The 26,018-nt window shown below is 39.1% G+C and overlaps 1 protein-coding gene across 5 annotated transcripts in view; it reads right to left on the bottom strand.

The window, feature by feature from the left end:
* The window catches only part of GRIA3 (glutamate ionotropic receptor AMPA type subunit 3), a 335,194-nt gene that overhangs the window by 260,214 nt on the left and 48,962 nt on the right, over positions 1-26,018 (bottom strand). For all 5 annotated transcript variants that reach the window (XM_021676443.2, XM_012475444.3, XM_012475435.2 and 2 more), the window contains one exon: positions 4,325-4,564. In XM_021676443.2, the coding sequence (XP_021532118.1) occupies positions 4,325-4,564 (240 nt within the window). The remainder of the gene's footprint in view (positions 1-4,324; positions 4,565-26,018) is intronic.

The following is a 26,018-nucleotide window of genomic DNA, read 5'->3' on the forward strand; positions in this document are numbered from 1 at the left end:
CTTCTTTCTTTCTTCCTTTCCCATTCTCTCTCCTTCCCATACCCACCCTTCCTTCCTTCTTTATTTTTCTTTCTTTCTCTCTTTCTTTTAGTCTGGTGTTGAAAAACAGATATGGGCTTATTTGTGGGGAGCCCACCCGTGTGAAGGCTTGCAAGGCGAGCTACACAATACGGGTGGTTGAGCCCAGACACAGTGACTCCGGGAGGAAGGAATTTGAGATTGAGAGATGAAAAGAGGCAGAAGGGGAGGCTAGTTAAAAGATAAACTAGAGAAAGAATGCATTCACAAGGAACAATGCTTTAGCATAAACATAAACAATCATTAACCTTTTACAAGCATGTATGGCATTTATTAATCTTTCACCTTGCATAGTTGTGAGCACATGATTTATCCATTGATTACTTATCTACCTGTAACAATTGAGGAAAAGAAGTCTGAAAAAAGTATATATACTGAGTCTCTGAGAAATAAAGTTGTTGTTGGAGCACTGGCTCCTCAACCCTCCTGACCCCATCTGTCTGTCTTCCTTCTTTCCCGTGCACCCCCCACTCAAGTTGGAATCCTCTTGCTGGCCAAGAGTTCCTGGCATTTATTCCTGATAAATCAGTAAAGGAGGTTGGAAAACACTAAGTATGCACACAGACATGTGCTATGTACTAGAGGAGCCACAGCATATAAATCTAGAGGCTAGCCAGTTGTTTATTATCACACTGGAGAGAAATGCTTGGGAAGGTATAGCATAGAGCAGACCCAGTGAAATAACAGCAGAAGGCAGTTATATTCCATGCCAGATGAATGACATGGACAAAAGCGTCCTGTGGGTGTTTAGAGGTGGGCAAGACCTCTTCTCCTCAAAACCAAGTCTCCTCCTGTCCGGTCACCTCAATAAATGGCATCACCGTCTTACCATTTTACGCAGTCTCTCAAGCCAAACACATAGTAGTCATCCAGGAATCCTTCCTCTCCTTCATGTCCCACAGTCAATCTATCCCCAAGTTCTGTCAATTCTGTCTCCAAAGGGTATTTCAACTTCATCCCTTTTTCTCCATCTCCAGCTTAGTCCAAAGCTACCATCATTTCTCATCCAAATGACCACAATGGACTTTCAATTGTTTTCCCTTCTTTTTTACTTGCACCACACTCCATTCTCTACAGAAATTTAGATCATGTGACTCACCTGCTCAGAATCCTCCAATGACTCCCCATTGCAATTAGAATAAAATTCATACTCCTCAGCATGGCTTCTGTTTATACTCTATGGCTATGATCTGGCTCTTGTCTACCTCTATGGTCTCCTCTCAGGCCACTTTCTACCTACTTGTTATAATTTAGCCACACTGGACGTCTTTCAATTCCTCAACCATACCACATGACCTTTGCACTTGCTATTTCTACTGCTTGAAACTATTTCCCTCTATTCTTCACATGGTTGCCTCCTTCCAATCCTTCAGTGCTCAGCTTAAATGCCCCTTCTCAATGAGGCCATCACTGAACATCCTTTGGAAATTAAACCCTATCCATTATTATCTGCCTTTGTTTCCTTCATAGCACCTTATTTAAGTATGAAATTATTTTATTTGTTAATTTACGTGGTTTTTGTCTATCTCCATCATTTGAATGTAGGTTTATAAAGCAGGAACCATATCTAACCCTATCTATCTGGTTTTTATTGTAACCTTAGCATCTATTGCCTTAATGAATCATTGTGAGCTAGAGTGGTCAGGGAAGGCTACCTTGGGGAGGTAGAGGTTGAGGTGGGTTTTGAAAATTGGAAGAATGGTTACCAAATCAAGATGAAGGAGAGAATTCCAGGTAGTAGTATTAGTAAGATTGCTGAGGCAGGAATGGTTCTTGTTCATTTAGGCAACAGTGGAAAATGGAGCTTCCTACAATGGGAGGTTCTCATTAGGTAGCATAGGGAGAATGGGTTTGTTAGTTGGTTGAGGTATAATCATGTCAAATCTTGAAGAATAGACTGCTTTTTTCAATGTGGGCAATAGAAAGCCATTGAAAATTTTGGAATGGGATCCTAGTACAGTAACGTAAGAAGGCTTTTACAGGAACGCAGTAAGGGGGAAATTAGTGTAAAAGTTTATGGGAAGTACTTCCTAAGCAGAGCAGATTAGTCCCATCAGCTAAATGGCTTCAGGGGAAAAGTATAAATTTACATGAGTCAGAAAGTTTTCTTTGACTCCAAGACCATAAACTTGTCCAAACTATTTAGTTAGACACTTAGAGAAAAGATACAAGGATAAATAGATAGATGGTCTTTTCATCAGGTTCTTCTAGTAGAGAGCTAATGAGCAGAGAAGGATCACAGAAGATGAGGATAAAGTTCATTAATTGTGTCTTCTGCTTTTGAATAAATGAGAGGTTACAGTGTTGGTGGAACCAATATTTAGTTTTTAAAATGTTTCATGAGAGAAGTTGCCTGACTTACAAACTTTGGTTCTGCAATGAAATTGACATGCACTAGATTACGCTGTATACAGTACATGGAAACAGGTTAATTTATACTCCGTGTTTGGACAAAATGAAATTTATTAAAATTTGGGTGAACTAGAACATTCAAGCTATTTTGGTATCTCAGTCAGACAGGGCGCTACCTGAACACACCCTTTGTTCTCTTTTCCCCTCCCCAAAGCCCCATCTCCCTTCTCTCTTGCAACCCACAACTTATCTTTCAAGGCTAGCTTCTCTAGCAAGCTTTCTCTGAAAACTCTACTTTTCTGGAGTGCAACCTTTTCACATTTCTTAAACTATTCAGAGTCTACAGTGTAGCACTCAATTTGACATTGTTCTGTGTTGTTCATGAATTGTTTCATGAATATCTTTTTCTGTCCACACCCCCTTGAAACCATATTATATATGTATCTATCACAGGATTGGCGACCAACATTGGGGGTTGATAATGGCTTGCAGGATGGATTGACTAATTAATTGATAATATATAAGTTAGGGTTAGTAGCAAGATACAAAGTATCAGTATCTGGTCTAATATCTCAAAAAAAAAAAATCACAGAATCATAGAATGTGACATTAAGAAGGGACACACCTTAGATGAGGAGGCCAAGTCCAAGAGCACATCAGTGAGTTGGTCAAGGTCAACTTGTCAGTGAGCTAGTTAGTGACAGAGCTTGGACTAGACCTCTGGTCTCCTGCTTCAGGTTCATGAAATTTGATGACAGTTTGGAGGTAAGTACAATAGGCAAATACAGGCCTAAGTATTTCCTATTAAGATTTGATGATGCAGCAAAATGAGAGTAAAGTGAAGAGTGTTCTGTATTCCCAAGAGCAAAATGGCCCTTCACATTAAGTTTCTTAGAAGGACCTCTTATCCAGGTACCCCTCAGGCAGATAGGCCTTTCATTTCCTACTTCTTCTGAGTTTAAAAATTCTGAGTTAGCGAGAACTACCCCAGGCCTCTAAGCTGAACCACAGGCAAATGACTGATAAAGTAACATTGTCTTCTGGAATGTCTTGGTGATAGGATGCCTTGGTTTTACCAAGGAACCTGCCAAAGACAACTGGGTGTTAGAGGAGCCTGTTTAGATGAATTATGATGTGTGTGCTCTAGCGAATTAATCAATATACTTACTGTATATTATTTAAGATCAGAATGTTAATTTCTGAGCCTGTTTCAATAGAGTGTATCCTCAACATATTGTCTCACTGTTAGAGGAGACTGGGCATGTTAAGGGTGGTATGGCTGTAGAATGTCTCACTATTAAAAAAAATCAATCCCCAAAGCCCAGTTTAGCTGTTTTACTCATTATTTCTATCAGAGAATTGTTGAGGCCTGGTAAGCTGAAATCCTATTGTGATCTGATGGAGCAAGTCCTGGAAGCAAGAGACATTGCTACCTGTCTCACTTCAGTAGTGAAACTGCTGTATGAAAAAGCACTTGGACTTCAGCTGTCTCATCTACAAAATGGGGATAATTACAATTTCTGACAGGATTAATTTTCCAAAACTTTCCAGTTTAAGCCTCTCTCTACTTAGATTAAGCTGGTTTTACTTTATACATTTTAGACTGGATAAAATTTTTGAGGGGGGAGGAGTTATTTTTCAACAATTGTGATTCAACCGAGAGTATATTCCAAACTGCTTTTTCACGGCGGGCCTACATAGCTTGAAAAATTAGATTCTAAAATTACTATTACTTTTGATTTTTTTATCTTAATCTTTGATTTATTTGGAGTATTAAATACAATTTTAAAACAGGATTAGATTTTATTTACTGGAAGCAAAGGGCACATGAGCTGAGGAAATTTGAACACAATTACATGAATATCTAAAGAGGAGAACAGATGTCTCTTCTTACCTCGTTCTGTGTCATAGAGGTACACAAACTTCTCCCACTTGTAATGACCCAGAAGACTGAGAATAGCGCCCTTCAAGGCTGGGCGCATCTGGATGACAAACTGCACATCTGCGTCAGTGGGGAAGCTAGGCGTAACAAAGGACGTGTGCAGGGCCCCGCAGAAGGAGGTCAGGGTGTTCATTGACATCTGATCATAGAATCCAAAGATGGCATACACCCCTCTCGAGAACTGGGAGCAGACTGCAATGAGAAAAAGAGAAAAAGATTTCAATAGCTCAGTGGTCCTTTGCTGCAGCTTGTAGGGTTAGAAATACAATACACAATTAGGCTCCAAATTGCATACCTCAAAAGAAAACCTCTAGAAGCCCCTGAAAACACAGTTACCCAACAGGAGAAGAGTAACAAAGGGAAGAATTAATTTGATACAAGTACACACTCTCTATGTGTACAATGAGCTGGAAACTAAGAAAATGTGGGAAAAATAGAGGTGAAGCTTGTCTTATTCCCTTTCAAAACCCTCCCAGCTCATCTCCAAGGCATTCAGGGCTCTTATACTTACACTTTAGCTGCCCTGGGGCCTCTTATTACACTGATGCCCCCATCAAAGTACAACTGTTTTGCATACCACCCTTCATTCCTTTTTCTCATAGGTGACTGAGAGTTTAGTCAGACTAACTGCTAATATGTCTGCCAGGAAATATGTTGCCCTTGAGGTCACATAATGCCCTAGCCACAGTTATGTTATTATTAGGACCCTTAATGTTGGCTATTAATTTAGAGGATTTAAGCCTCTGGGCAGGCCATGGGAAGACTGTCGTTTCAGTGCTCACTGCGTTACAGGGGTTAACTGGCTGCCTGTTCAGCCCATGTGTAATTGGGAAAGTTCTATCTTGATCCTTTTGCATGTATCTTATAGACTCCATTAGCTCACATGCAGAATTTTCACATCCCCCTCACAGTTGTCACCTTTCCTTCATTTCAAAGTGGGCCACATTGTGCCTTTTCTCTCTTCTGGCCCATAAGAACTTAAAAAATGTGAACCGATTTTAATATTAGCTTCAGTAGAACATAATTAGCAAAGCAAATCAGCTATAACAACACTGTGTGTTGCATTCCCAAACAAAGTGGAAATGATCTTTAGATTATCTGCACCACTGCTCACTTCCATTCATGCGAAGAAGACACAACAGGCATAATGTGGTGCGATTTAAGGGGTCCTGTATGGTCTCCCTTACCTACTAGAAAACCCTAAATATCACTGTTAGGTTTACTTCTTCAGGTGTTTAAGAGAAGTCTGTTGCCTGGGAGAGGGATTAAATAGAATCTTCTTTAGCAGTTATTGTGGTAAGATAAATTAATGTCTGATTAGATGACAGGATGAGTGGGAAAGCAGAAGGGTAAGTTTTGATCGGCATGAGTGGGTCAGAGAAGAGAATGTGTAGGAGGTTTAGAGTTTTCCCTGAGAGGAGAAATAGTGAAGACATTGGGCACCAAGAATAAAGAAGGTATTGAAAGCATGAAGGCAAGTGGAAAACCAATTTAATTCATTTATTGACCCTGTTGTGTGTGAGAGACAGTTCTCAGTGGATGTGGTATTTTGCTTTCCATGCATTCCATTCAAATCTATGTTGATTAGGGCTGTTCTCTTTTTATCAATCAAAGTCATTAGCCATTGGCTTGAGGGTCACATTTCAAAAGTGATTATCAGTCACTTAACCATCTCCATCATAGGAGAAAATAGTCTTCAACTTGAAGAATTCTAAGTGACCCTCGAACATAACATAGGAAAGGTCTTTATATGAAAAGGAAAAATCCAACTAGAGAAAGGTCTGGGGTACTTCATGACAAACGCCAAAGGGAGTACAACATTCAGAAACAAAAGGGATGTCTTGGTCATCACCAAGGGTGATGCTAAGAAAAGTCCCATTCTCAAATTAAACCTCTAAGTGGAGAGTTTTGCAATACCAAGTCAAATCTTGGCAGATGCACATAATGTTGTGTAAAAAATTGACAATAATGATGATAACATCCAAAAATAATGATAATAGCCATTGATAATAACAGCCAATAATAATGGTAACAGTATTTAGCCAGGCACTATACTAAGTACTACACAAATATTTTTTCATTTAATATTCTCATCAGCCTTATGAGGTATTGCTATTATTCCTATTTAATAGATAAAAAATCCTGAGACAAAAAAACCTGTTCTAGCAATTAAGCAGAGGAGTCAGAATTTGAATCTGAGTCTGCTTGACCCAAAGCTCACACTCACATAGACCCATATCCAACAATGTTATTAAAGAGTAATTATTGGCCCATATGAGATCGAGTTTCTAGATTTAGCAAATAAAAACAAGATTTCCAATTAAATTTGAATTTCAGGTAAATAATGTTTTAGTATAAGTATACCTCAAATTCATAAATATGCTAAAAACATAATTCATTGTTTATCTGAAATTCAAATTTACCTGGGCTTCCTGTATTATATTATCTGTCACCCAAAAAAGAACCTTTCCTTACTAATAATTGTCATGGGGCTGGAAGGCTAGAACAAGCAATCATGGCCCTTTAACCAAAATGATTCAAATGGTACCTGGTAATTCTCAGATTCATACCAACTGGCAAGAGAAAAATGAGGATCCATGAATCCTATACAAAAATAGTCTCGTGGGAAAATGCGACATATTTTCAGCAAGAACTCCAACCTGACTAGATTATGGGCAATAATTGAGGGGGAAGATAAACTTAAAAAGAGGGAAAACTAGAGCTATGATCCACTTTCAGTTTCAAAAAGCTCTTGAAATAGTGGAAAGAAACAGAAAATGAAAGAATTTATGGTGGCGAGGTTCTGGTTAAGACAAAAACATCTTGTATTGCTCTTCTGATCATTGATTTTGAACTTGGGGTACAGAATTAATCATTATTAGTTCATACATAAACTTTTCATGTTTTATTTATTGGATTTGTTTATTTAGGCTATAATAAACACCTACAAACCCATTACCCAACCCGAGAACTACAACATTACTGATAGTTACTTTTACCTATATACTACTCTTCTAATCTATCTCCCTGTATTTATAACACTCCTACCCCTACTCCTGCCCCAGGTAAGTACTCTCTTGCAATTTGTATTTATCATTACCTTGGTTTTAAAAAAATATACAAACACATACACCTAAACAATGTATTATTATTATTGCTTGTTTTAAAGCTTTATATCAAGGGAGTCATATTGTATATGTGAAACCCAGACTTTGGTAAAACTTTATGAGTTGTCTCCAGGAAGGTGAACCCAGTGAAATCTTTAAGCCTGTATATTATGACAAGAAGAATGAGACAAAAGAAGAACTTATAAAAATGTGTGGTGAGCCTGTGTGAGAAAACCCACTGATATTTAAAAATTCCAAAGTAAGCATACAGCTCTGGTTGTGACTCAGACAAGGGACTCAGGAATATTTATAGATCAGTGGCAATCCTCAGGGAATACAGGGAATAATATGCTATTGTTGTCCAAAAGGCAGATCCACTGTATTTTGGTGGTGGACATCAATAAGAAGAGTCTTAGGAGAAAATCAGGAAATGCTCGACTCCTTTCATATAAAACAGAAGTACAACTTTCCTGCAAATATTGACCCCTGTGCATCATTACCTGTGCTCCACCCACTCCAACATAGACAGACATCAGTAGAAGGCCTATGGAGGATTAGCCCAATGGGGAAGACAACTGCTATATGAGGACAGTGTTAATGGCCTCTGAAAGAAATTGGGGCATGGGGACCTGTGAAGAGCCATTCACAGCAGATCCTTGGCCTGTTTCTGGCTGTCAAAAGTAGGGCTGAATGGAACACTGAGCTGACCCACTCACAATGTCTATGATTTTAGATTCTTAGAATGTTTGAGCTAGAAGGAACTTAAATATTTTATATTCACCGGTTTCTCAAGCATAGTTTTTAGTGGTGAAATCCTTTCTCCAAATGAAATTTTATGTGGAAAAGTCCAGTTTATAAAGAGACAGTGGAGCTTGCTCTTCTGATTGAACAGAGTTTCACTGGTCTGATGTCTCCCTATCATAAAGAAACTATGACACAAAGGGAGGAAGTATCTTACACAAGGTCACACAATGAATTATGAACTAGTCTCTTAGAAAAGCTTTATTGGCATCTCCTCACCATCCCTACACCAGAGCTATCTAGCACAGCTTGGGTCAGGATTCACCTGCATGAAAGTGACTTACCTTCAATGCCTAGCCCTCACATAAGGTAGCATAGATGGCTCCACCAGGAGTTTCCCATGATTCATCTGCCGGCTGCTTCCCTCAGCTCCCTCCAGCCCCACATAACAGCAGTGAGAGCTGGTTGCAGATTGGTGATCTTTTGGGACTCATGATTCTTTTGGGGGATGTTTGTTTCCTTTATCTGAATCCTTAATGAAGCACACCCATTTCTTTATCTTAGAAGACTGTCTTTGGTAAAATGGTGATGGAAGAAACGTTTGTCTTGGCAATCTTACAAATCATGAAGGGCAGAGGGAAGCGCAGCAACTTCTGAGACAGGCAGACCTTGTTTCCACTCATGACTCCGCCAGTCATAAGCTGCGTAACTTTGCATAAGTTATTTGACCTTTCTGAGCCTCAGTATAGGATCGTAATTACATAGGCAGGTTCTAAAGTTAGACCATATAGGTTGAAATCCTGTATCCTTTACTTATTAGGCAAGTTACTTAATATCTCTGTGCCTCTGATACAGTTTATTCATCTGTAAAATTGGAATAATGATAGTACCTGTCTCAGCATTTCTGTGAAAGTTAAAATACGTTCATTAATGGGCAGCACCTATAACAGCGCTTAGCACATAACAGACATTCCATTAATAAAAACTATTTATTCATTCATCAAATACTTACTGAGTGTCTACTATGTGTCAGGCACTGTTATAGATGTTGGGAGATACAGGAGTGAAAAAGATCCTGTCCTCCTGGGACTTACGTGCTAATGAGGGGAAAATATAATAAATGAGAAAAATAAATAAAATATGAAGTATATCAGCTTCATATGGCTCTCTCTCTCTCTCTCTCACTTTCTGTCTCTTTCACCTTTCCTATCCATTTCTTCTTTCGTAGTTTCACTTATGGGTAATAAAGGGTTAAGAAAGAAACTCTGCTAATTTGGCTCAAGAAGATGCCATTGTCCTCTGTCTCTTCCCCTCCCTAAATAATGCCTTTGTGCTGGTGAAATGCTGTTCCTACCTGGGGTCTCTGTGCCTTCTCAGTGCGAAATAGCTTGGTTGTCTGCCTCCTAAGAGTGCCTGTCGCCGTATATTCCCAGTAACAAAATACCAAATTTTTCTCATTGAAGATGTTGTTTCTGACTACATTCTGGATTCCTGGGGACTCTAGTGTAGCTTCCCAGCTGTGTTCCCTTCAATGGTGAGTGGCAAGCAAGGCTGAAGCCAGCTGTCACGCTTTTATTTATAGTCCCCAAGTCTGTAGGATCAGGACAGGTATTGTTAACGTACATTGTGGCAGCTAATTACACCACCCATATTCCAAAAGGCATAATTACAAAAATGTCAAACAACTTGATTACCTCAAAGATCAGAATAATAATATTGCATATCATTTACAGAACACTTTTCATACCTTTTGAATCAAAGGGGAGAAAGGGAAACTGAAGTCTCTTGCTGACTTAATGATCGCATTTAAAGCAAGCAGAAAGAAGGAAAATATAGCTATGAGGAAACTCATAGAGCTACATCACAACGAGGTTCTCCAGGTAGTTCCTTCATAGTACAGTGAATTCCAGTGGATCAAAGAAACTTAGAGCTAGGAGGAAACTTGAGAAATCATATAGTCTGGTGCTTTCTAAAGCTGTGGTGTTGGTCATTGGTGGAGTTACCAGCATAAGGAAATAAATGTATGCTTTGGTGTGTGTGTGTGTGTGTGTGTGTGTGTGTGTGTGTGTGTGTATGTGTTGGAGTAAAGTAGACAACTGTTCTTTTTTAGGAAAAGACAGTTCTTTTCTCTATATAATTTCTACTTTCTACTCTTTAGTGCTAGATGTAGAGTCTTTATCTTCTGAAATGCTGATGATGATGATAAACGATGATGATGTCTATTACATAGGAGATATATATCTATATCTCTTATGTGGTAGAGAAAATAATGGCTCCCCAAAAGATGTCCATGTCTGAATCCCAAAGTCTCTGAATTAGGTTATATGGTAAAGGGAAACTGGGCTGTAAATGGGATTAAGGCTACTAATCAATGGACTCTAAAATATCAAGATCATCCTGGATTATCTGGGTGGCCCAGTGTAATCACAAGCTTCTTTAAATATGGAAGACAGAGGCAAAACAAGAGTCAGTATCAGAGTAAAATGACATGGGAAAGACTTGCCTGGCCATTGCTAGCTTTAAAAGTGGAAAGGGGCCACAGGCCAAGAAATATGGGTAGCCTCTAGAAGTTGGAAAAGACAAGAAAACAGGGTCTCCCTTAGGGCTTCCACATAGGAACACAGCCCTGCCGACACACTGGTTTTAGCCTGGTGAGACTTGTACCAGACTTCTGATCTGTAGAACTGTTTGATAATAATCTTGTGTTGATTTAAGCCATTAAGTTTGTGGTAATTTTTTACAGCAGGAAATAGAAAGCTAATACATTTAACATAGCAAAATTAAAAGGTTGGTAACTCTCTGGATCAATACACACCTGCCCTACCTTTTTCACCCTAACATATTATTAATCTGATAAGTCCAAATGGTTGGAAATGAATAATCTAGTCCAAACTCCCATTCGATACATGGACCACCTTCCATGAGGTCATATTGCCTCTCCTTGAATCCGTCCAGTAATAAGAGAGCTCACTATTGCCCTTGAAGGGCAGCTCTGATGGCTAGGGAGCTCATCCTTAAATTGAACGTAATTTTACTCATTGGACCTCTTGAGTGCCACATTGTAGTCTCTCTATGCTGCCTTCTTCCTGTCAGGCTAAGCATCTGCTAAGAATCCATTTGCTCCTAAATCCCTGCCACCTCCATAAATTATCATTCTAACTCCTTTATCACTATGATTAATGATAGGATAATAAAGACCTTGTAGTCTTCAGATTCTGGAAACTAGTTTCTGTTCCCATCCCTCTACTGAACTGCTCTCTCAAGTTCGATGATGACTTCCTCCTGTCAAATCCACCTCTATTCACAAATGTTGTTCAAATTGATTGCTGAGCAGCATTTGATAAGATTTGTTGGCTAAATCTTCCCCCTTGAAACTCTCCTCTCCGATTTCCAGTGCATTAAACTCTGCTGGCCCTACCTCTCTTACCCCTCCTTTTCAGTTTCCTCTTAGTCCACCTCTTCATATGAAGATGGTTTTCAAAGATTTTTTTCTCTGGCCCTCTTTTATCCTTACTCTAAGTGTGGTTTTTAAAAATTCAACAAATATTTATGGAGGACCTGTTATGTGCCAGGCAAGGGATCTAATCTTATTACCTCCATGTGGATGACTTCCAACTAGATACCTGTAGCTTCAGCCACACTCCTGAGCTCCAGGGCCACATTTCTAACTGCCCATAAAACAGCCTCACCTGGAGACCCCCAAGACATCACAAACTCAGCATATTATTTCTCTGCCTCCATCCTCCACTTATGCATCTGCTTCTGTTGTCTCCGTTTCTTCTAATGCATTGCTCTTGTTCCAGGCACCCAAGCTAAAGTCTTAAGGGTCATGATTGTTTTTGTTCTTTCCCTCATTTCCCTGTGCCATTCTTTTGTGTTGCTTCACCAATTCTGCCTCTAAGGCACTGGTGTATCTACCTCTTGTTCCTCATCAGGTCAAGTTCTCATTCCTTTTCTTTTGACTGAGAGTAGTCTCTTAACTGGTCACTTGCTTCCAGTCTTTTCCCAAACTATGTAATACTACTATGAAATTACTGTTCCTTCTTTCTGTTTCAACTGATCAATCAAAATATACTCATTTCATCTCCCATTTCTGCAAGAACCTACTCTGTATATGAATTGTTAATGGATTAGTAAATGAATCTTTGTAAATGGGTCAGTTCAGAGTTTTTCAACCTTGGCAATATTGACATTTACATCTTACAATGCACAGGACAGCTGCTGGACAAGGAATTATCCAGCCCAAAATGTCAATGTCACTGAATTCTACCCTCTAAATGCCATGGGCACCACTCCCACTACCTGTTGTGACGACCCAAAATGCCTCAAAACATCATCAAATATCCCCCAGGAGGGCAACATCGTTCCTCTCCCACATTGAGAACCAAACATTTACCTTATGACTTCCTCCTCACAAAGAGAAAAACCTTAATCCAATGAAAATGCATACATATCTAGAAAATCCCAAAGGAGTTATTTTAGCAGTAGAAACTTAAGAAGGGTGGATCTTTTAGACTCTTCCAAGCCCATCATCCAGGCAGCTACCTTCCTGATCCTGTGCTTTAATTAGCTATTTGTGTTTAGCCTAGGGATGTAGGAGAGGGGAAATTAGATAGAGGGTGGATATGGTGGGGTGAGTATAGGGTAGTAGTCAGCTCATACCTTCCCTGGGCTTATATAAATCATCATCCCTCCCCAGTGCCCTTCGGTCTTGTGTCCTGGTAACCACAGTGGTGCTTGTAGGTTTCAGAGTCAGAACAGTGTATCAGCCTCATTCTCCAGCTGATGATTCCATGGTTTAATTACCATCTTGGGGTTAATTCCTTTGAACATTTTGTTCAGCTCTCAAGAGTATACTGCCTTCTGAAAGCCTAACTAGTTATTTTTGCAATTACATGGCATGTATCTAAATGCTGGCAGAGAAAACACTTATTATCAACATTTGATCCTACTTGAATGTAACTGCTAGCAAATGCAGGCATTAATATATGAAGACATGTATTTTGGAAAATTCATTTTGCACATGTAAATGTAAATTATCCTTCTATAGCAATGTCAGAGATAGCGTGAAAGGTGTTGAAATGGGTTGGGGTAAGAGAATTCTTTTTAGGCCCTTTTATATCAAGACAATATGGGTAAGCATTGGAACTCAGAAGTCAGGCGTAGGCTTTAATTTTTTTGCTTATTCATTCATTAAATAAATTTCAAGTTCCTAATGTTTGGTAAACACTGTCTGAGTGCTGAAATATAGCAGTGACCAAAAACAGACAAGATCGTTGCTTTTATGGTGCTTACGGTCTAGTATTGACAGTAAATATGAATCAAATAATCATACCAATGTGTGATTACCATGTTCTAACTATGAAGAGGAGAATGTGTAGGATGCTTTGACTCCATGGCAAAGTGGTTTTGATTTAAATTAGGCCAGGAAAAGCTTATCTGTGGATGAAATACTTGAGCTGACACCTGATGGTAGAAGAGCATCCTATGCAGAGAGACTAGCATGTGGCAAGGCCCTGAAATGCATTTGATGTATTTGAGGCACTGAAAGAAGACTAGCCTGGCTGGAACATGGCCAGTGAGGAAGAGGATAATGCAAGTTGAATCTGGTAGAGGAGGCAGGAACCAACCGTGGAGGACCTTGTTGGATGTTGGTAAGGAATTTGAATTTTTATGCTAAGGACTATAGGAGGAAATATTAGAATAATTTTGATGATGGGTATAACATGAACTGATTCATATTTTAAAAAGATTTTTCTTGCTGCTGTATGAAGAGTAGATTTAAAGGAACATCAATGAAAGTAGAGCATACCTTTGAAATGTAATTACCATCGTCTAGGTAAGAGACAATAGTAGTTTGAATTGTGTTGTGGCAGTGAAGGTGAAGAGTTTTGGAGTTTATTTTTAAGGTCAAGTTATTGGTTAAATAGACTTGGGCTAGTTACTTAAACTCTGCAAGCCTCATTTCTGTATCCATGACAATTGGTATAATAGTACCTACCCCATAGTGTTATTGTATGGATTAAATGAGTATGTGTAATGTGCTTATGACTTTCATATAGTCTGTGCTCAGTTGATAAATGGTATATGTTATTTGTATTATTTTAAAAATTATTTGTCAGTGCGTTTGCACAGAGTTGGATTTTTATACAGTTCAGCCCCTAATTGGCTATATGACCTTGGGCCAGTCACTTCACTGGGCTTCAGGACTATCATTTGTAACCCAGAAATGCTAACACCTGCTCTGCCCACCTGACAGGTTTGTGCAGAGAATGAATGTAAGTAATAGCTAAAATTCTACTTTTAAAAATGACGAAAGTCCCTGAGTATCAGTGAGTAAGTAGTATTGATACTTGGATTCCATTAATCATCATCCCCATAACAAATCAATCCACAGAATTGTCATTCTTTCCAGCCTGTCTCTGTCATCCACATATCTCCATCAATCATCTAAAGTAGTCAGGGGCCTGTCTTGACTTGTAACTCATTTTACATGGGGTTTAGCAGGACTCTTAATTGAAAAAATAATTGATCCAGTGATCCAGTCACAGTCAATGAAACAATTTCTAAAGCTGTGCAGGAAAGTGACGAACTCTTATGATGCCTTTCAATCAGCCCCAAGGTTTGTCATGGACAGAAAAGAGGTACAAGGTTGATATCACATCATATAGTATTTGAAACCCATTTTCTTTGATTCTGCAGTCCATGCTGAGCAGGGAGATGGTGAGATGGGTCCCCGAACAAAAATTATTCTTAAAAGTGAACTAATAATTGTCTGTTTTATTTTCTGTAGGCTTAAAATATTTACTAATTAAAGCCAAAACAATATATAAGTAATAAAATCTTTAGAACCATCATCAGTCAAGAAGACCTGCCTGTATTTCCCATTTTGTTCAGATTCCTTAGCATCACATTCTTAATGTTGTTTGTGATGGCTTCAGTCACCTCTTCCATCTTCCTAAAAAAGTGCAACAATCCCCTCTACAGCTTAATTGGCAGGTGGGCCCATTTTCTCTTGAATGCTTCTGATAATAGTGAATTCACTACTCTTAAAAACCGTGCATTCTACATTGGGATGGCTCTAATTATTAGAAATTTCTTAACATATTGACTGCAAATCTGCCTCCCTGTAATTTTCAGCACCTGAGGATCCTTCCTTTTGTCTGAAGTATGAAGAAACTATCTATTCCATCTTCAAATGACAGGCTTTCAAACACCTGAAGATATGCATCCCACCTGTCTATGCCTTCTTTTTTTCAGCCTATCACCAACTGTTCTTCAGAGATCCCAGGCTCTTCACCACTCTGGCCATCCCTCTCTGGATGTGTTCCAGTTTGCCAAATGTCACTTTTAAAGTTTGGTGTCCAGGATTGAGCACCACACTGTAAGGTTGAAGTTGAACCCCTCCCGAAGACAGGGAACTGATACCCCTCCCCACCCACAATTTTGGACTAGAAAACACATTTGTCAGTGCTGCTGAGGATGGCATGGCTTTTTTTTTTTTTTTTTTTTTAAACAGCTCACAGTAGATTTCCATGGAAACTACTCCTACTTTGTGATCTTGAAATTATATCCTAGGTGTATAGTTAAGAAACTTCTGTCAAGCCAGGCTTCCCTCAACCTTGGATATGTGTTGTTGATTTTTTGTACCAAAATATAGACCACTTTTTGAAAATGTCCTAATGGTTTTGACTCAGCCTCTAGGGATCATTTTTCATCTTGATTTGGTTAACAAGTTTATTAGCTGTTGCTCCTCCCAGTTATGCATCATCTGCAATTTGATCAGTCTGCTTTGGGTAGTATAATCCAAGTTATTGACAAAAATACTGAAGACGACAGGTCCAAGGACAGAATTATTTGGCAAGCTACTTTATTCTTCACCCCTATACTTTTCAGGATGACAATAACTAGATAATAAATACTCTGGCTAAAGTTCTTCAGTCTGCTCTAAATATATTATATCTTTAACACATTCACAGTTTAGGCAATATGAAAGATTCTTAAAACTGACTTTGGTTCTTCACACACCTTCAGAGGCCTAAATCTTGGGTAAAAAATAACTGGAATGATTTTCTTCTCTCTTGATTTTATCATCTCTGACCATGTATTTTTACTGTTTATCATCAAGTTTTATGAAGAAGAAGTCAAAAAAGAGAAAAGGATGCTGAGAGGAGGGAGGATGATCAGACAGAGGAATAGCTCATTGGTGAAGAATGAACCACCAGAAGCATTGGGAAACTCCTGTTTTCTACTGGATAACTCAAACAGTGTGTTATTATCTAAGATCAAAATGCTGATTCATTGCTATTTACTGTTAGGAAGCAAATGGCCTTCCCATTTTACAGGTGGAAAAATTGAATTAATAGCCGACCCTAGGGTTCATGGTCCTTAGAATCCATGCCTGCTAGAAGACTTTAAAGTAACTGTAAGCAGCCTTATAAAATTTCCCATATGCAATCCTGATGGACAGCAACTCTTGAAAAGCCATCTTCACAATACCCAGGATTGGTGGTTACTCAAAACAGTTCATCTTTTTGCTGCGTTAAAAATCCATACAACCTCAGTTCCTTCAAATATGTCTCAATAACCCGAAGAGCGAAAAACTGATTTTCCATCTAGGAAAAAAAGGCAAGTTAAAATGAAACATTTCTTCTAATTTGAATTCAATCAGTTGGACTTTTAAAAGTAATTTCCCAATCTTGGTTTGGGAAGTTGTTCTGGCTCTGTGTAGAACTTCGTGCCAAGGAAGTCCATGCTGGGATGTTCATCTGAGAAGCATAGGGCGTGCTTAAGGTAAACCTCAGTGGCTCTTGCAGGATGTTTCAGGGTTGCATTGCTCTCTATTTGAAAGGTGCTTTGATTGGGAACAGACAGTCTAGCTCGAATCTAAGAACAAAGCCCTCTGTAACCAGCTCCCACAAATTCACCACACCCCTTTGTCCTAAAAGAAGAAGGACAACCCTTTGAAGACAGGCATTTCAGTTCTCGTGGCTAATCTAGAAAAAGATCCAGCTTTTTAACTAAGGGCACCAACGACAGAAAGGTACTTGCTCAAAATGTGTGTCTTATGTCTACTGACTGTCTAGACTTGTTTTGTCCTGGTGGATAGCCACTAGCCACATGTGACTACACTTTTCTTAGTTACACTAGCCACGTTTCAAGTGCTCCATAACCACGTGAAGCTAATGGACAGTGCAACATGGAATTGTCCATTATCACAGACAATACTAGTTGAGTAGGACCTGTTAAAGTTGCCTCCTGTGCCTACCCACCTAAATGTTTTAGATTTTAATCCAACCAGTATTTATTAGTTACTAACTGTTTTAGGCATTGTACTAGCAACTTTCATGCTTCTTTTGGAGGGGAGGGGGCATTGTTTAATGACTAATAGAAACTTCCAATTTGTAGGCAGAGTAGATAGTGACCTTGTAGTGTGGTTTGAGGGTCCCTAGAAAGTTGTCCCATCTTCAGTCTGTCTTCTGCATTCACTACTAGAAGGTTTGAAACATCTACCTTTTTTTTTCTAGGATGGCAAAATTCCCTGTTAAATTACAAATGCGGTCTGGAAGGGAAACATGTGGTCAGTATTTCTCATACTACTTCAGTATGGATTGGTTTTTCAGATTAGTTCTGACTGAGAACCAGGCACTGAGGGAACAGGACACAGGTCAGATAAAATTTTGAGGGCCGTTAGTGACAGTCAGGAAAGATCTGAGTCTTTTAGTTGTCCTCTAGGAGAATGACTCTCCAATTGGGGATACCTCTGCATGGTGACCTCTTGCCATTTGAATGCAGAGACAAAAGGGAGGGATAAAGTTGCTAACAACAAACCCTCTCAACACTGCCATTTGCCAAGCATAGATTCTGATATTCACTCTGTGTTTTGATCAGATATGTATGTTCAGTCAGCCTCTAACTTATGTGTATCAATTTAGTAGATATTTTAAATTAAGCATTTATTGAGCAGCACCAAATACTGTGCCAGATGCTGGAGATACAGAGTTCTACTCTCAAGTTCCCTTTCACATGACCTCCTACTAGGGAACTCAGAGCTGGTCCAGTGACGGCATGACCACGCCTTTCCTCTTCATTTATCTTTTCTCCCTGAATGTTACCTAGAACCCACCTTCGTCATTTTTATTCCAGTCCCTGTTTTTTTAACCTCCATTCTGATTTGCTCCAGGCAAGAGTCTACGATCAATAAGAGAGAAAAGAAAGAATAAAGGAAAACTAATCCTTCTTCCCTTTTCCTACAGTGTTTTGCAAATTGCAGGGTATAACCCATTAGTGACTTATGAAATCAATGTAGTGAGTCATGACCTAGCATTAAAAAAAAAAAAGAAATAGCCTAGAAAAATGCCAAGGTATATCTGTGCAGTAAAGGTAAAAGTGTACTTTTGTGTAGTAAAAGTATTGTTTCATTGTTTCATGAAGCATACATTTTAGTTATTAAATACATGCATATATATTATAGGTCATGAAATAAAATGTATTTATTTACCACTGTATGCCATTGTAGTTGCATGCCCTGTCCCAAGCCTAGCACTGGTTTGATCTACAACATGTGTGTCCTCACTGTTTGTCACTTCCTGCAGAGGACTCATCTCATTCTTTTTCCTTTTCTCCCAATCCATCCCTCCTCCCTAGGCCCTCTGAGCCTCCATCTGAACTCATCCCCACCACCCAGCTGGAGTCATATTGAATTGCCACCTGGGGATAGAAGCTGGAAAAGTTTCTGCTCCCACTGTCTCAGATGGGAATGCTTAGGAAACAGGTGTTACTAAACTTTTGAATTGGGAAGGTGAATGAATCTTCCCACAGAAACATGAGCATGCAGTGGAGTTAGGTTCAGTGTTGTACCACCGTTCAGTTGTACTCTGGGTCTTACATGCTTTAACAAGCAGCTCTGGTATTTAGGCCACCTGTAGACCAGCCAGATTACACATCTTCTTTTAGAACTCAATCCATTTGCAAGGTGGGAAGAGTAACCACTGGTACAGATCATTCAAATGAATTCCTACTGTATCCTCTTGCAGCAACACAGAACAGTCCTCTTCCATGGACCCTGCAGATGCCCTTGCTGTGACTTGAAAGTAAGACTGTTTCTTCCAAAGTGCCTAACTTGCTCCATGAGGAGGAATCTGACTAAACATAGCTAGAAATAGCTAGAATTGAGTAAACACATGCAACTCATAGAATGTAGTTTCATTTGCAGACAGAATAAGTAGCCCCCTCTAGCACTTTGCTGCTCAGTCATGTATTAACTTGTAACTTATGTGCTGCTGATGAATACATCTGACTACATCAGGGTTGTCCATTTGCTCCAAGAGAAAGAGGAATCGGGTTCTGTAATTCTCTTTGTGCAATGTCATGCAAAATTAAAGGCTTTGTATTTTCAGGTAACAATGGTATTGCCTGAGAGAAGCTGTATACTCAGTTATAAAAAACAGTCAAATAAGCCCTCAAAGGTTGGCCAAGGACACATGAGTGAGGTAACTGAGCATACTCCATCTTGTTTTAGATATTGAGACCCAGTGACTGGGCTCTAGGCTCTCCATTGCCTTTCATATATAGTCCAAACTCTTCAGTCTGGAATTTACATTAAGAAAACATGAAGCATAGAATCTGTACATAATAGGTGCTCAATAAACAGTAGGTATTTGTTTTCTACCCCATGGCTCTCTATCATTAGGACTTATGATCTAATTAAAATTGTCTTCCACAATTCTCCTGTAGGAACTTTCTGCCCTAACCTAGTGGTCTTTCTATGCCTCAGATACTTCTTATTCATTCCTGCTACTGAGTGTTTTCTCATGCTATGTCTCCATCCTGGAGTGCCATTCTCCAAATCTCTGCCATTCCAATTCTTGCCCACCTTTCAAAACCTGGCTGATGCTCCCTGCTCCATGGAGCATTTGGTGCCTGCTTCATCCCCCAAGAAACCTATTATTTCTTTGAGTGCCAGCAGCATTTGGCCTGAAGCCCCATTTTGGCATTTGATCATATAGCATGCCTGGACTGAGCCGTGGCCTGCTTGCCTCATGTGTGTGAATGTGAACGTCATCAATAGCTGAGAAGCTTTTGAAGACTCAGGAAACAGGTGTTCTGTTACTTTTCTGTCAGGCTCAGTATAATTTGGTTCATACTGTAAGCATTTAGTGAGCTGATGACATAAATTGGTTCTGAGATGCCAAGTTCTCTAGTTCTGTTTCCTAAGTCACTGCTGATAATCTGGGCCTTCATTTCACCTTTTTCTTAGCTCTATCTCCTCTCCAACATACTGGCAATAAAAGTATTTGCATACCCTAAAGAGATGTTTTGTGGATTAGCCATAATGAGTATAAAACATGTAAAAATATGAAGATCTGTGGGAACCCTATTATTATAGGAATAATAATAATTATAGCTGTACTTGGTTAAATACTCCAAAAATCATATAGAAGATGCCTTCTCTGTGGAGAAAAGCAGCCAACTATACTACCAATTAGTTAATTATGAGTATTTAATTGTATTTTATTGCTTGTGATTTTTGGTTTTGTGCACAACTGGGGCCTAGTTGCCTCTTTGTCTTTTAAATGGAGTTGCTGATGAAGTTGGTTAGGATTAATATTCAGAATGGGGACTAGGCTCCACAATGCTGCAGACCCAGTGACTCTATGACTATCTTGTGCTCTTTCACCCTTAAAGCTCCCCCTTTGGCTACTGTTCTTTCCCTTGCTGGTTTTCATCTGCGTTTAAGAAAGAGTCCCAGCTCTAGATGGGTGTGGTATGAGTGGTACTAAACATAAGTGCCAACCAGGCAGCAATGACATTTGAGGGTACACAAAGTGCAGAGTCCTTTGGCAGGTGCCCTCTGAGCCTGGGAGAGACACAAAGGAAAGAAAACATGCATTCCTTTAGCCATGGAAGGGTCTTTTGGTCTGTTGAGCCTAGAGAAAACTAAGAGAGGTCATTAGAAAGGCTGAAAAAACTTTCTGTGTCGAAAGCAGATATACTTAATTTATTCAGGATGACTTAATGTACTCCTGGTCGGAGGCAAAGAGATGAGCTCTAGATAGTTCTACCTTCACTAAGAACCTTCAACTCTAAGACATTTTAAAGAAGGTATTTTTTGAAACTCATTCTCAGTCCCTCTTTTTTTTTTTTTTTTTTAATGTATCTGGCGACCGGAATCATTCTACACAATGAATTTCTATAAAGTGTACTGAGAGTTCTAAGTCAAAAGTCTGGTGTGCATGATTAATATTTTCTCTGAGTAGAGCATGTGAATATATTTGATGCAAAAAATAATTGAATGATAACACAATTTCCCCTCTTTTTCATCTATTCAGTTAATACAGAAAAGTATTATCAATGTGCTGTTCACTCATTAAACAAATATTTATATGTCTAGCCATTGAAATTGGAAATCAGAAACAAGAACTTTTTTTCAAAAAATTTATTGTGTTTCATGTTCATCAGTTGCCAAGCACCAACTCTCCCTCTTTTCTGGTGGTTGGATTGCTGTCTGCTTATGTATTATGAGGTTTTTGTTGTGCTTTTCTCTGAAGATCTTAACATAAGCAGCTTTGGAAGGCTTACAGGGAATATACTTTAAAAGACATTTTGAGTTCCACAAAGCATTCCTTTTCATGAGTACTACATTTGCTTTCAAAGTTTTGTGGATTCCTCCAAAAGTGGACAAAGTTAATAGAGAGTCACTTTCTTTCTGACCCAGTCCTGCACTGCTCGTTCCCTTTCCTGAGGTTACTATAAAGTCAAGCAGCCTGTGCCTTTGAGGTACTGTGGATCCAATTGGTGATCTCTGGCTTTCATGAGCAGAAGTCATTGCTACAGGATCTGCTATACAATGAAGAGGTATTATTGCGAACTGTAATATTTTCCTACATTGTTTTTGTACACTGTTCCAAATTTTAGATTTTATTACTTTTGCCTTTTCCCTTTTTTTTAATTGCTTCCGATTTCTTATTATGTATTCAGCACACACCACATGGTGCCAATTTAATTTTATTGAACCATTTAAAGGGCAAATAAACCTTTGTTTTTATAAAGAGAAGATAAAGGACCAATTATCCTGGCCCTCAATGTATATTTGCTATTTGAGCTTACAATCCAGTTATGTGTCTTTAGAAGAAATTTCGTCATTTGCACCCTCTTGCCTTATTGCCTGATATATTGTTGCTTTGACATAACACATTTACTAGTGGATATGTTAGCTCTTAATTAACAGAGTTATTATTTTATTATATCACCTTATATATGTAGGTCTTAATGACAGAATTATTATTTTATTATATCGCCTTATATATGTGTTAAGGACCCATTAAGAGTGGGCCAGCCACTGAGGTGGAATATTCCACTCGCCTGAAACGATCTGATCTCAATATGTTGCCACAACTTATAAAATGATCAGATACATGTTGTAATTGGATTGCCACCCAATCAATTTTATGGAACCAGGATGGTACTGCTTGCTGCCTGCTTGGAATGTAATTTCCTCTAAGAAGCTCACTCTGAACTGGCCCATCGCGAAGATAGTTATTGCCTCTACATATCACTTTGCTACTCTACTTATAAGAATACCATCAGTATTCCAGAGTCATAAGCATTTGTGAATTGGATTGCAAGAGAGAAAGTACAAATCTTTTCAGGGTAGAAGCTTTATGGAGTGGCATAAGGAGCAAAAGGGTGTTTGTCATGGGGATGGCTCTGTTACTGTGTATGGAGGGGATGGAGTCATAGATAATGAAGGAAGTGGCTGGAAATTCTATGCTCTGCTGAAGCCAAAGTCACAGACCAGTTTGTAAGGGAACTAGTTAGCTTTCCACTACTAGGGCAGATCCCTAGCACCCAGGTGGTAGCATCTGGGAAGGTGATGCTTTATAAGAAGAAGCCACAGAAGGGAATAGCTCCAGGCAAGCCTGAGGCAACAGGCTTCATTTTCTTCTAGAAGGATAACGTTATTTTTCCAGAACTCCATGGTGTTGCACATACAAATGGAAGGACCGAGTTTTGGGCCATAAAACAGGGACCATTATTTTCTTAATTTTACTGTAGCATTTCCTTTCAGAAAAGGAAAACATGAAAAAAGGTAAGTATGTAGGAATTATTCATAGGAGTCCCTCTAGGTCCTATCAACAAGCTAACAGCTTTATATAGCTAATACTGCTCCTCAAATACTTACTATTCATGGCTTCAACCTCTGATCATCAAATTCCCAGGCAGAAGACATCCTCCTGCTCATTCTTTCATTTCTAGATCTTAAGCATAAAAGGACTTAGGTAGGAATAAGGCAGAAATACCAGGTATAGCTCTTCAAAGGAGGTAAGAAATCATTGATTTCTGCATATTTGGTAACTGCAAGCAGATTCCTTAGTAACTAAAAATCTAGCAAATTCTCAAGGATCAGATCTATTTGCAGAACTTTGACAAGGGGCTAGGGGTGTGACAGCAATAGATCTGTGGTACCAGTGTGTTAGTCATGAAGGCTTGAGAGCTACAGGAGACCTGGGAGATGAAGAAACTGAGGCTCACAGAGGGCAAGTGATTTTTTCCATTTTACAGATAAGGAAATTGAGGTTCAGAGAAGTAACCCAACTTGATCAACATAGCTAGCAAATGTCAGAGCTAGGATGTGAACATGGAATATCTGAAATGCCCTAATGATGACTAAGCAGGGCCTGTGACATTTGGAAGGCTGTTCAGTAAGGGGTATCCCTAGGCTTCAGTGTTATGTCAGGAAGAGTTGCAAACCTTGGGAGGCCTGGGAATGGCAGTGAAGACAAGTAGTTAGGAGCACACTGTGGTTCCCAGGTGAAGATGGAGGCTGGAGGCATTTCATCCAGTGACTAAATAGATTCTAGAAGAAGACTGGTTTGATCGGACTCCAACTCCACCGAGCACTTGCTCTATGCCAATTATTGTTCTTGGTGGTAGGAATATGACAGTGAGTAAGAAGACACAAATCTCTGCCTTCATTGATTATTTCAAGAAAATAAGCTCCCTCACTTTGGGGGTAGATTTACTATCTGTGTGGTTTTGGCCAAATTGTTTAATTTTTCAAAGGCTCAGCTTTCTCACCTGCAGAATGCCAAGAATGGAATTCATGTCAAGGGCTGTTGTGAAGGTAAAATAATATAATGCATATACAACAAATAGTGCCCATAACAGGATAACTTTCATTATTATCATGCTGCTTGTGACTAATCATAGTTTAATATTAACAGTTATTTTTTTAATTTCTAATTTTTGTGGGTACATAGTAGGTATGTATATTTGTAAAGTACATGAGATGTTTTGGTACAGGCATAGCAGTTAACTTTTTAAATTTATTTCTTATCGTGGCAAAATATATGTAACATAAAATTTACCATCTTAATCATTTTAGGTGTACAGTTCAGTGGCATTAAGTACATTCATAAAGTTGTGCAACCATCACCACCATCTCCATAACTCTTTTCATCTTGTAAAATTGAAACTCTGTACCCACTAAATAATAACTCCCATTTCCCTCTTGCCTTATCCCCTGGAAATCACCATTCTGCATTCTTATTAACAGTTAATTTTTACTGAGGTGAAAGTGGGGAACTAGATGGTAGGCACATTCAAGGTGACGTAACAGAAATGACCTCTGAGAGCCTCAGAATTATCCCTTTTCATTTGGGATGCAGGACTCCAAACCCCTTATGGAGTTAGCACCTGCTACATGGTTTTAGTTGCTTGCCCTTGTGGACAGGGCATTTCTAGTGAGAGCTGGAAGGGGATAAGGTCTGGTTGTTGCCTGCTGACCTATTGCTATGTCATTTTCTGCATACATAGGCGAAAATTCCATTAGTTTTTATTTCTACTTCAAAATGAGGACTCATTTTCAGTAAGCATCATTTAACATCTACTGCTTTGAATATAGGCTTATTTTATTTCCAGGTACCACAGAAAAGGCTAAGGATGTGACCTTTCCAGAAGCATAAAACACTGATTATCTGCCTTGGTATATGGCATTGGTAAGTAAAAATAACTGTTTAATCAGTCAAGTGATTTAATAAGTATTTTAATAGGTCCAGATGGCTATGATGCCTTCTTCCTATTACACACCCATGCTTCTTCAAATACATGTATATATACTGTAGATCGCTGTTTTATAAAAAGGATGAGATGGTTGGATTTTGAGAGGGGCAGGTGGGGGAACTGGGATAGTTTTGGACTGCATGCACCTTTCCATATGCCATCTAGAATGTTCTCCTTCCTCAGACCTCCACCACCAACTACATGGTTAATTTTTACCTGGCCAGGGAAATTGCCCTTATCTTTCATTTCTTAGCCTAAACCATGTCATCCCTTACTCCCTCAACAAGGCTAGATTGCTCTCATTGCATCCTCTACTTAATCTTTACAGCATAGATTATAATTATAAATAATTAATTTGCCATTTGTTGAATATCTGCCTCCCCCAGCTTTACAAGGACAGGGATAGGGACCAACCATAGCACAATGCCTGGCACATAGTGGTTACTCAAGAAATTTAGTTGACCGACTGACCAGATGCATGAATAAGTAGCATTCAAGAGCTCTGGATTCTGGTGCCAGAGCTCATTTTCTAGATATGTGACCATAGGTGTGTCCCTTGGCCTCTTTGAGCTTTAATTTACTCACCTGAAAAATGAGAATCGATGATCTCTAAGGTTCTTTCTGGCTTGAATATTTTATGATTCCTTTAAAGTTGGGTTTATGGTTCTCACCAGTGGGAGAAATTATTTCTGTTAAACTGCCTGGGATTTTCTGCCTTTTATTTATTTCCAGGG

The sequence above is a fragment of the Aotus nancymaae genome, unplaced genomic scaffold, assembly GCF_030222135.1.
Source record: "Aotus nancymaae isolate 86718 unplaced genomic scaffold, 86718_ANA_hifiasm-v0.15.2.pri h1tg000004l, whole genome shotgun sequence".
Lineage (NCBI taxonomy): Eukaryota > Metazoa > Chordata > Mammalia > Primates > Aotidae > Aotus > Aotus nancymaae.